Genomic DNA, 13031 nt, shown 5'->3' with positions numbered 1-13031 from the left:
TGACCCAGTTGTATCTATACATATTAAATGAGCAATAGTGAAATAGATCTGATTCCATCAGGCTTTCTTCTTGCAGCAAATCCAGCTTTTTTTTTCCTGCTGCTTTAGGCTTGGTAATAGGATTTTAGGGTTAATCCCAAGAATAACTGAATCTTGAATAAGGCTGGTTACAATCTATATTTCAGCAGTGAGAAGATATTATAAATATTTATCAGAACTCATTTAGAAAATAGAGAGAAAGCAATTTGCAAATTTTTATTCCCATGTACATCTCTGTACACAGAAAATCTGAGGCAGTTCAAGCAATAAAGTTTTGTAATTTGACATGCTGAAAAATAAAATGTGGTAGTAAAGTTCAACATTCGTATCTCACTATAGAAAAATTATTTTCTCCTATCTTATGACTTGCATAGAAATAATCTTCAGGTATACACTACAATTGTACACATGCATTTGAACCCTATCATACTCCTCAGTAGGAAGGAGCACTCCTGCATTTCTTAAATTTTATTGCAAGAAATCAATAAAATTAAGATTATATGTCAATTTACACTATTGGAATTTCTTGAAATTTAAAATGCATCTTGTTTTTTCTCATTGTGAAAAGTACATATGTACATTATAGACAATATATCTGAGGTGCAGAAATGCTTAATACTCTTCTGAAAAGAGTCTTGACAGATCAGAAGTAGCAGCATTGAACAGCAATAAAACTGTTGTTATGAAATATCTGCTGAAAAAAATACTGTAGCATAATAAAAGAGAAATATTTGGGAAAGAACCAAATAATGTTCCACATCTGCTCTCAGTTAGCTTTGTTAACCTTTCTAACCAATATGATTATCTGCACATAAATCAATGCAAAGCCCTCACTGAATACAAAAGGATTAATGTTCAGATCATAAAGTATGATGCTGCACTGTAAATCAGTGCAGTGATTTTTGTTATTTTATTTGTTATTATATTGTTACAACAAATAACGTCAGTGTAGGCAGAAAGATTAATTAATTTAGTAAGATTAAGGCATTTATGGTAATTTCAAGATCTGTGGCTAAATCAGCATGCATTATTTACTTAAGATCCTGTGTTTCTGACCTTACTGAAAATTTCAGCACTGAAAATTTCAGCATTTCCCCACAAACCTGCTTGATTTGAACTGCTGCACTGCTGTAGTGCTACAGGGATGTGGTCTGACACTATATTGTACTTCTTCCAGACACTTTTGGAGAGAGCTGTTATGAGAAGAGACTTTCTTGGAAGTCATTTTATAGACTTTTTCATTATCACATAACTCAGAAAATCCTCAATCAGCCAAATGTATGTTGGTTAGAATGTGCAATACTCATGGCCAGAAAGATTAATTATTTAATCATAAACTATCTCAAGTTGGAAGGCACCTACAGGATCACCAAGCCCAACTCCCAGATCCTTGCACAACTAACCTGAAGAATTATCAGTGCCAACCCAGCCTCACCAGAAATGGTATGGAATTAATTCATTGCTCCAGAGATCATTCACCCAACATAAATTTTTAACGATAGTCACAAAGTGCCTAATAATTGTCTCCTGGTCGGAAAGCTGATTCAGAAATGTATTTTTGGTCCAGCATCTGATGTGCCATAAAAACTCACACGTTTGATGACATGTAGCAAGGCTCTCTTTACTAAGACTTGTGCTTTACTGAAAATGAAGAAATTGGAAATAAACAACAGATTTATTAACCATTGGCACCATGAAGTAGAGCTATAGCTTTTTTTATATGATACTAATCTACTCAGTTTAAAAACTAAGAGGATTTATTTTAAACAGCTGGGCTTGATTCTGGAATTCACAGAAGCCTGTGCTATGTGTTCTTAGAAATCTTACTTCCTGACATTTGACAAGTATGAGAGGAGACAATAAAAATCTGTATTGAAGCCCAAAGCAATTCCTCAAAGTGAGAATGGAGGTGACTTTTCTAGTTATCTGGAATTGTCAGCTACCCTGTACAGTAATAAATGCACAGTTTCTAGCAACAACCCTGCTCTTGACACCCTTCTGTAGAATTTCAGTTTCTAATTTTGATTCCCTTTGGCTCTTCTCACACTCAAGTCTCTGTGCCCTAGAATTAACAATTTGTGACTGATTTACAATGAAACAGTTCTTGTTTTATAGCTCTCCCTATTCCTTTTCCAATTCTTTCAATTTTTTATTTTCTCTTACAGACTTGTGAACATTTTTCTTCCACAGTAAACAGTTAACAACACAACAATAAAAACTTAGCTGATATGTTAAAGCAAACAGTTACACTCAAGAAGCAAAACAAAAAAGGTATAAAAGCCTAAAAAACTGCCTGTTGTTATCCTTGCTGACTCCCTTTTGCATTCCCACTTGAGCAGAAGTAGCGTGATACAGCTCCTCTCATTTCAGTGATCTTTTAATTGGGAGCCCAGTCCAAGACAGAGAGACTGACTTTCACCACAGCCAGTGGGGACAGACAAGCATCTCCTGGCCATAATTTTTCCTCAGGGCAGTCAGGGTAACTTCCTTCTGGAGGTGTTTTTCATTTTCCTCCACATACCATAATTAAGGCCTAGGTAATAATTTACAATGCAACTCCTCCTTCTATCTCAGAGAGGTCGCATGAGAGATATTATAGGGTGCAGGATTTAATTGAATTCTAGAAACTTCATTTCTACCTCTTTTTCCTGAGGGAGGGATTCTGTTCTGTGTGTATGTTTGTGCATGTGTGTGAGTGCAGCAATGGGAGTCAGACCATGGGCTGCAGGGTCCATGTGGCCATGGTGCAGCAGCTGGAGGGAGTGAGTGGACTTTAGTGACAGCAAGTGGAGTGGGACTGTGGGTCACAAGTGATGGTCTGAGTGGTGAAATGTGTGTGTGAGTTGTGTCTCTGAGGGTGAGATCACTGGTGGGTTTTCTTGGGACAAACAGAGACTCTGTTAACCCAGCCTGTGTGCATATGAGAGGGTCTCTACCAGAAACTGGAGTGGAGCTGTGGCACCAGGGACTTCTATGCCTTGGTGGCAGCAATGGAGCAGACTGGTATCTAGGGGCAGCTGCTGGGCAGGTGAAGTGTCTTGAGCCCAGCTGCTGGAGAGATCCACAAGGTACATATATGTTCACATATTTTCTCACCAGCAGACTTCCATCCTGATCAGAGAACAGGACTAGACTGTTGGTGCTGCCTGTGTTCATGAGGGCTCTGTGTTCTTCTGCATTTCCTGTGTGGCTGGCATTGTTTGTATGTAAATAAATATGTTACATGGTATTCACCTGTGCTGTGTACATGTGCCTACTTAGAATACATTTTCAGCCTCACCACTGGTTGGATCTGTGGCATGGAGCTGTCATAGCCTCACCTCTCTTATGGTGTTGAATCTGTCATGATATACTTTCCCCCAGCAGGTAAAATAATACATGTATTAAAAAACACATTCCTAAATTCAGATGGCTTGGTTATTATTTTTTAAATCTAATAGAAAAATCACTTGCCTTTTTACAGGTTTCTCAAGTTTATTTGTAGCTATGTAAAGCTCAGTTTAAATGAGACATTGTTGAAAAACAAGCTTTCTTTCTAAATTCTTTAGCAACATATCAAGTATGGATAGATGACCTTTGAATGCAAACATGAGAAGTTACTGTGTAGGATCTGGATGTTTGCACTTTGTATAAAGGCTTAGTACCTTGAGCACAGTTCTGAGCTGAACATGACAACCTGGATTTTGGAGATGGCCCTTGGTAATTGCTGTAATTCGGCAAAAGGGAAGACTTGACCCTGCACTAACATCACCATGGGTTTTGTGTTCTAATGGTTCTACATGCTGGTGTATTATTTTAATCCATATATTAAAAATAAATTGTAAACAAGTACCACACAGAACATTATCACTGAGACAGCAAATTAATATCTCAGACAATATTAATTGTCTGTTTTATTGCACTAAGTTATTGTAGGGCTGGTACAACTGAAGATAACAGTGTAAGTTAAGGAAAAGTCAAACTAGTAAACACCTGCTACTAGATTGATGTGGCTAAACTGTTAAATATATGGAGAAAAGGAAAAAATTACTTAGTAAAGATTTCCTATTTACAAAGATGAAGGTTAAAGTCTTCATATCACATGAGATGATGAAGTACTTTCCAGTCAATTAGTAACAAAGTTGGATGATGAATAGCTACTTAGGATAAACAGTTAAATAAGCAGGACAAATCAAAAGAAAAAAAACAACAAACAAACAACAAAACCTTTATGCATCCTAGATTTAAGTCGATAAGTGGCAATACAGTACTACTATGATTAATAATAATAATAATCTAATTTGACTGCTTGCACACTGTCTCACCACCCAAATATCACTGGTCCTTAAAATCCCCTTGGTTACTTCAGTAATAGACCTTAACAATTATGTTTAGTGGTAGATGTTTGCTTAAAATACACCATCCTGGAGAGCATAAAATATTGATACAGAGACAAGACTCTTTCCATGCAATTTGTTGAGGCATATTAAATATTTATGTGCCATTCAAAATTATTTGGTTTCAAACAGTGATTCTTGAAGTGCTTTTATTTGACACTTTGAGAGTCTATAGACTCAAGAGTTTTCCCCAGTGTCAGCACTTCTTATCAAATCATCTATTAGGCTATTCATTTATAAACTCCAAAACAGCTGAAAAAAGTTCAAATTCTGCGAGTTTTAGTGTATGTCTGAAATCCAGTTACTCGTATCACTCTCTCAGGCCTATAGGAAGGTGTTTTTGAGAACTGGTCCTCAGAGAAGACACCCACAATCTTTTCTTTTTGTAAAATCTGAGGCAATTAGTAAAGTAAAATTAGTGATACACTCTACATTTATGTAACAGTATTCAGACAGAACAAAGGAGACATCCAATTAAAAATCTGTGTCAAAATATTAACTGTTTGCCTCCCAGGTGACAAGCTGGACCATCAATCCATACACTATTTTAGATGGAAAATTGTCTCTAGGTATGTCTGAAGATGTATTAGCATTTCTAGTTCATTAATCTGATGAAGACTGCAAGAAGATTGCAAGAAGTTTGACTCCTAGTGGTCTTGCACTTTTATTTTTCCTTGATACAAACTATGTAATTTACTGTCCTGAGGATCAAGGTCTGAAGTCAACCTAATTTCAAAAACTAAAAAAATTCCTCCCAATCCTAACCTTCCTCTGTACTCCAGCCCCATCTGAAATACTTTAACACAGAGTCCTTGACTCCTTTCTAGACTTTCTCTTTAGAGGAGAAGCAAAATGAAAACAGTTTTGCAGGCAAAAATGTTATGTTTTCGTTTATTCTACTACACTTCTTGCTTCCATTCCTACTCTCACTAATCCATTAAAAAAAAAAATTTCCTTTCTAACTTTGTAATAATTCTGTGTTTCCATAGTTCCTAATTTTCTCCATTGTTATCTGCACTTTACTTAGCCTCATTATATTTGCTAAATACACCCTCCAGATATATTTCCATAGATACACATTCCTTGCAGTTATAAGCAATGCAGAAATTTAATCATAATTTCTTTGAGCTTTGTTTAACCCAGCACCTACAGGTTTTACTAAACATACCTCTATATAAAGTACACACAACCACTCACTTGGTGCCCCAGCAGGTAAGTTGCAATATAATGACCTTCCATTAAGGAATTCTAATGATTTTCCATTAATGAACACTCCTATGAAGATGTGTTTCTCTGCAGCTATCATCGTTTCCCCTTTTCTTGAAAATGAGCCTTTCAGTTGAATAAGAACTATACGGTCGTAATACAATTAGGTGAGTTCTTAAGTTAATCACAAAGCTCAATGCTCAGCTCTAAAACTGCCTTTATATCACTTAAATATTGACTAAGAAAAAAACCCCACACCCCCAAAAAGAAGGAATAATGTATATTTGTTTAATTCCGCATGAAGCTGTGATTCTGCAAAGACTGTATACAGTGGGAACTTGATCCTCTATCTTTTTTTCTTAATTTGCCAAGTAATTAAAAATGTGACCTGCATCTTTATATTTTTCTACTTAATACTGTCCACTATGAAGAATGAGAAGGTACAGACTGAAGTACCTTATCTTCTCCTCTAGACCCACAAACACAACTGCTTTTGTGTCAGTAACTCACATTGCTATCATGGGCATGCTTGAGTTTTTCCTCAAAGAGCAGTGTTATCTAGAAAAACTAACCACCATTGAAAATTTCTGGGTCAAAATTCAAACACACAGGAAAAAAATATGTCTTGGTCTATTTGAGTATGCAATATAATTTAAAGTTCACAAAAAAAACCCACTTTAAAAATAAGTAGTAAGGGAAACCAACTTTAAATAATTTTTAAAGAAATTTCTGGAAGGTTTTTTTCTTTCCAGTTGAACATAAATACAGTCATACAAATCTAAAACTTCTTGTCAAGAAAGCATAAACCTGATAGGAGACCTTGTTGCAAAATTTAGTATCTTCTCCCATTTAATACGACTTCAGGCTTTATTCTGAACTACAGAATTTAGGCAGCAGAAAGAGAAAAGAGTGCTTTCATAACTTTAAGAGCTTTTTATGAAACTCCCCCTCCTCTTCCAGTATCATATAATAAATATTTTAATTAGGAAAGCATAATGCTTTTATCAACTTGGGATCAAGGGCAAAATAGGTTGGCAACCACTGACCTGTGTGAATTACACAATAAGCTGCTATTAAAAATCAGTGGAAAAAAGGATGTATCTTCCACAGAATGCTTTTATCCTCAAAAATATTTCAGAGGAGAGGTGCATAGTTTTTTCTTTCAAATTACTTAATCCAGAAATCTGTTTTCCTCATACATTAGTCCAGGTGCAAAAGAACACAAGAATCAAGAATGATTCTGTTATCCCTAGTATGCTCACAACACTTTCCAGTTCCTAACAGTAAATATCAGTTTGGATTTTTACAAAGGATAAATGATTTTAAACAGTCCTACAGCTTCTGACCTTAAACGTGCCTGTTTCTGTAAGGTAAGCTTTTTCTCTTTTATTGTTTTCCCCACCTCTACAGATCTGAAGCTGAAATACATTTCTCCTGCAAATTGCTGCCTACCCAAAATCATAAACAAATTACACTCTCTGTGTCAACATTTGAAACCAAGACACTAAATCATAGCGTGCTGAGATGGAATTGCTGCCCCTATCATCTACCACTTACTGCTATCAAAGCATATAACTGGATTAGTGGGAAAACAGCTGTATTATTCATACATTTAAGCTCTTTCGAACAGCAGGTTTTCTTTCTGCAACAAAGAGCAGCACTTCAGATAAGAAAAATGCAAATCCCAGAGGAAATCATGACACATTAACCCCTGGCAGTCTTTACGTGACTTAATAGTTCATTCAACCTCTTTTGACTGAACTAAATGCAAGAACTAAATCAGAACTAATGTATTTTAAGACATTTGCTTTTAAGATTTTCACTCCATAGGATTTTTTCATATACCAGGCACTTTGATTAAATCATCCTGTCACTTTATCAAAGTGATTAGCATGAGCATAAATCCATGTCTCTCAGTTGTAGACATGAATCATCATACATATGGGTTTTGTGGGACAACATTTGGCAGAGGTTAGCAGTAAAACAGCTCTCTAGTTAACTCAAAATCTCATTTCTAAACACTCCATGGTTATTATAACTAACAAACCATAAAATAATTGTGGCTTTCCTGGCCAAAAGATCCAGGAGGGAAAAAAAAAATGTAGATAACTCCCAGTTATTACTACTATTCCTATGTCCCTATGCTAATATTATATTAACTGAAAATCATCACCTAGTGTTTTTGATTTCTTAATTAGCCAATGCTGTCTAATACCAGGATGCTTCAAGAGAAAAAGTCCTTAAGCAACAAAATGAAGCATATGGAATAAATTTACATTTCTTTCAATTAGAACCAAGTGTCTAAATTAATATTTTGGGGATTAGATTTATGAAGAAATAACTGGAATTGGACTTTACTTAGACATGTCTTTGTTACAGAGGGAGCTGTGAAGAGTAGCGATGATTTTCTGTGTATCACCATGTCCTAGAATCATAGAATAGTTTGGGTCAGAAGGGACTGCAAAAGGTCATATAGTCTAACCTCCCTGCAATGAGCAGGGGATCTTGAACTACCTCAGGCTTCTCAGAGCCCCATCCGAACTGGTTTTGACTGTTTCCAGGGATGGGGCATCTACCACCTCTCTGGACAGCCTGTTCCAGGGTTTTGCCTCACTGCTCCGGGCTGAACAACCTCAACTTGCTCAATCTTTCCTCACAGCAGAGATGTTCCATTCCTCTTATTATTTTTGTGGCCCTCCTCTGGACTTTCTTGTCCATGTCCTGTGCTGAATCCAGAGCTGGACACATTACTCCAAGCAGAATCACACAAGAGTTGTGCTGAGGGGCAGAATCACCTCCCTCAGCCTCCGTATGAGAATTTCCATATGATCTTCACCTCATTTAAAAAAAAAAAATATTTTTTTTTTAAATTAGACAGAAATTGATGAACAATATGTCTCTTAACATGGTATATAAGCCTAACAAATCACCAGTATAGGGCATTTCACAGGATAGACAAGGAAAGAAATAAAAGGTAGGGAAAAACTAAGCACTCAAGAGAAGAAAGAAATACTTGAATAAAGATGAGATCTCAGACCCTGTAAGAAAAACATAGGCTATACAAAAGTAATTGCAATACTGAAAGGATGTAGTATGGAAATTTAAATCATAAATGCACAAGACCACATAGCATTTTATAAAAGATTTAGAGATGCCATATTGTATTACATGTACTTCTGGGACTTTTGCCTTTTGAAGATGAACACAATGCAACCAAAAATCCTCTTTGGTTCTGCAATCAATGAGCTGATGTGTGCCTCTAAAATTAATTCAGAAAAGTAAAGACCTTACACATTGTTACTTACAAACCAACAGGAAAATGTAGTGCAGAAAATACTCAATGATTTCTAGTCCTGTTTTGACACAAATCCCAATTTTGGGGCCTTGCTGGAACACCACTGAACCTTAGCTAATAAAAAATCCTGATACTAAGGAAGACTTAGTACTAAGATGCACTGTTTCTGGTCAGCTGGGAGTAAATGAAGTAAAAAGCTCAGAAAGCTGTGTTAATCAGGAGGTAGTTTGGGGTCCAGAAGTCAGGGTTAGTTATGGCAAAAGCTGGCACAGCTCCACTGAATGCAGAAACAGATTTCCAGCAGTTTAGAATTCTTTCAATGAACCTAACAACAAGATTTCATCTTTCTGATGTCACTACAGAAAAAGATTATTTCCTTTCATAATTATAATAATTTTTAAAAGTATTGGGTTTTTCTCCAAAAAGAAAACATTCTACTCTACCATTAAAAACCTTAACAAAGGTAATGCCATTGTGAATAAAAGCTTCTCTCTACTACTTGACTAAAGGTCTAGTTAGACTGGCAGCAAATGATAAAGCTTTTCACCATAGCTTTTAAGTGGTGTTCAAAGGTATTTCTCATAGTGATATTTTAGGTCTTTCTCCCTCCAGGCTGGCTACAACATATCTGTAGAAGTTGAAAATTGCCTCCAAAATCATTCCAGAGTTACTCATCTTGCAGGCTGTCTCTTGTCATTAAGAGTATGTCAATGTTCCATCCTACCTCCTTAGAATCAAAGATTTACAGTTCAACAGCTTAATAAAAACCAAAAAAAGCCTTGCCCAGGGCTAGAGCATGACAACCAAAGCATCAGACTAAAAACTGAAATTTGTCCATAGCATCTTTCCCCTTCTGCAAATCTGCTTTCTAAAAACACTGGAATTTGCATTTTTAATTTCCAAGCAAGTATTAGAAGGACCAAAATGACATCAAAAAAACCCCCACAACCTCAGAACTATTTTAAAGACCTACTTAAACCTCTATTATATAGAAACAAGTTCTAAGTCCAGTAGCTAAGTCTGAAGTGGAGTTATTATATACAGTATTAAAGTTTCTGATCATGTTCTGCTGAAAAGCCAGCATGTCCTTCATTTAGCAATTCTTGCAGTCCTACCCTCCCAGTAACCCTCTGTTCTACACATCACAAATGCTGTCTTTGTATGCCTAAATTATAAGCATTTTTGAGCTCTAATATGTATATTCCCCTCTATTACATTACTGCTTATGGGAAAAATTGCTTTCTTACCCATCACACTGCTAAGTGTGGATGTTCTGAGGACACCTATTTAGCACTACTGCTGTGTTGCTTTGGTCATCATGCAGCAGCTAACACAAGCAACCCAAATGCCTGCTATTTGGAAGAAGGAACCTCTCTCTACCTGCTCTGTACCATTTTATCTCCCAATGCAACATAAATCCTGGGTGCCACCAATTATTTCAAGAGAAATTTTATATACCAATCAAATAGAAGTCGTGCTAAACAGACAAGAATGATATATTGGAAAGAAGAACTTGGCTACACAGAAGTTTGTTTAAATTATTTTTTCCCTTCACTCAAATATACAGATAGCAACATATATAAGATTTTTGTTATCCTTCACAAAACCACAGTAAGCCAAATGTGGTATTTTGCAGTATATTTTAAGATTCTTAAAGCTTAACATCCAAGTATCTCGTATCTGGCATTGAAAATAGTTTGCTTAAAAATTTGTTGACAACACAACTTTGTGGTAAGAACAGATACTCACTGAAACTACATTCACAAAGTCATCATCAGACAAGGTCTCTAACATCTCAATGACAGAGGTGCGTATCAGCTTCAATGTCAGCCCACTGACACTTCCACTCCTAACAGAAATATACAAGATAATACAAAAGGTGAATGTAATGATTTATGTAAAATATAAAAAGAAAACACAGAGCAAAAACTATCACTGTCACCAACTTTTACACAATTTTTTTTTTAACTTTCCTGAATGCTTTGACTCATCATTAGTATTGCTACCTTATAACAAGAAGTTCAGTCCACAACTGATATTTGAAGCCCCAGTTCTGTGGCTTTGATGAAGTCATAATGGTACATAATTTCCTCATTTTCATGTCAAGAAATCTGAGAGAGTTTACCACTTTAAATCAATATATTACCTAAATATTTTATACACCTACACATAGATTTACAGCTTTAGGTTTTTACGTATCAAATTACAGCTTGTTTGATTCAAGGCAAAACCTAGGCTGAAGTGAAGAAATAGCAAATATTGATAAAACTTGCTGCTGATATGAAAGCACTTAACCACATTCAAAAGTTTTAAATAGAAATTCTCTTACTGAGTATTTTTTCAGCATAAAGTTACCTGAAACATCAGGTTCAAAGCTTGCTTCAGTCCCTCAACATTAACTAAACAAAGGAAGCCTTGCCAAGGCAAAGAGAGACTTTTTATAAATTGTTTTGTTCACTTTTTGTCAACAAGTGTTTTACAGAAACCAAAATTGCCAATTATTAAATATGTGCAGTCAAACATCCAAAGAACCCATACATTCTCATCTTTCAGGCTCATTAAATCAAAGTTTAAAAAAAATAAATCTACTATAATGATTCTTGGAATTTGCTTTAATGTTTGTGTTTCACAATAAATCTTGGCATGTGTGTGAGAAATTTTCAATCGATTACTCCATTAATTAAGTTGAAAGCAAAATATTATTAAAGTAATTAAAAAAAAAAACCTGCTTCATTTTCCCCAGCTTAAATAACTTTCAGGTTTGGTTTCAGCTTTTTGGAATGATTTTTTTTCAGTGTAGTTTGCTTATACCAAGATTTTTGATCCTTAATCCTCTCTCCACTTCCCAGCATATAGAGATTTGTTTGATAAATTTAAGTATTTAAGTACTTTTATCCTTCTAATGCCAATATCTAGACAATAAACACTTACGCATCAACTAAAATTAGCATGTCTTTGGGAGATGCAGCTCCTTGGATATACCTGAAATAAATAAAGGGTATGAATGACATAAATTTGAAACCACATTTGTTGTGTGTGATGGAAGATACTCGGTGATCTCTAAACTAAATTCAGATCAGTTAGCAAAATCCTGCTCCTGTTGTACTATCATTTCCTCTCTTGATGTATCTTCTAAGTAAAACAAAATCTAAAGCACATTAGGAAAATCTTGAAGTAGGATATATTAATTCAAATTCACAATTTTCATATGTTGGTACTAAAAATATAATTGCTGTTTCACAGTTAAAGATCTTAAAGACAGATAAATTATTGCATCATTCCAGCTCAGGGAAAAATACTTCATTCTTTGAAATATATTCAACTAGTATGAATCCAAGTATCAATATGCATCATACCTTAAGTAAGAGGTCACCAATCTAGTGGGTTTTTTACTGGTGTAAACCACTTAGATGTATTTGTAAAGATTTTGAAATGTTTGGGAAAATGGCTCAGTTTAATAATATGATTAGCATTTGAGCTTTGCACAAAATAAAAGTTTTAAATTGCCTTTTATATACTTGACATTCTGCTATGAAATGTCCATGTAAAGCAACAATATGAAGCACCATACTGGGTATTGCATAACAAATAGTATAATTTAAACATTTATTCAGAAGAATGAACTGGCTTTTTAAAAAGAAAATAATATTTAAAATAAGGACTAGTCAGTAAAATTAATAGCTTATTTTTTCTTTAGTCATATCTAGAAAGTATGTGACTTTATCAATCCTTTAAAGGACTGATCAGTCAATTGAATCAATCTTTAAAGAAATCTTACCATGGTCTTCTGCGAACATCATACAAATCTATTTTGTTTGGTGTCCGGCTTTTATCTACCCAGGGAGAAGCTAAAAAGAAAAAACAAAAACAACTAAATCTCAAGTATTTTAATTACAACAATATCACAGACTTTACACAATATACATATAAATATTTGCTATGGAGAAAAAATATCTGTATATGTGCACACTGTTTTTGACATATATTGACATATATGGATGCTCAACATCCATAGTTGAGCATATGGTATAATTAAATGAAAATATATGTAGATAAAAAGCTTAAAGGAGCCAAGTTGTGATGAAGAAACAGTTACTCACTTAAATGGAACCAGA

At 35.0% G+C, this 13031-nt stretch overlaps 1 protein-coding gene across 2 annotated transcripts in view; it reads right to left on the bottom strand.

Moving 5' to 3' along the window:
* The window catches only part of CACNA2D1 (calcium voltage-gated channel auxiliary subunit alpha2delta 1), a 372848-nt gene that overhangs the window by 81733 nt on the left and 278084 nt on the right, over positions 1 to 13031 (bottom strand). For both annotated transcript variants that reach the window (XM_030446297.1, XM_030446305.1), the window contains exons 8-10: positions 12695 to 12764; positions 11848 to 11898; positions 10666 to 10765 (exon numbers count right to left, since the gene is read on the bottom strand). In XM_030446297.1, coding sequence (XP_030302157.1) covers positions 10666 to 10765; positions 11848 to 11898; positions 12695 to 12764 — 221 coding nt within the window. The remainder of the gene's footprint in view (positions 1 to 10665; positions 10766 to 11847; positions 11899 to 12694; positions 12765 to 13031) is intronic.

This window comes from Calypte anna, chromosome 1 (genome assembly GCF_003957555.1).
Source record: "Calypte anna isolate BGI_N300 chromosome 1, bCalAnn1_v1.p, whole genome shotgun sequence".
Taxonomy (NCBI): Eukaryota; Metazoa; Chordata; class Aves; order Apodiformes; family Trochilidae; genus Calypte; species Calypte anna.
This window is presented reverse-complemented; position numbering and strand designations above follow the sequence as displayed.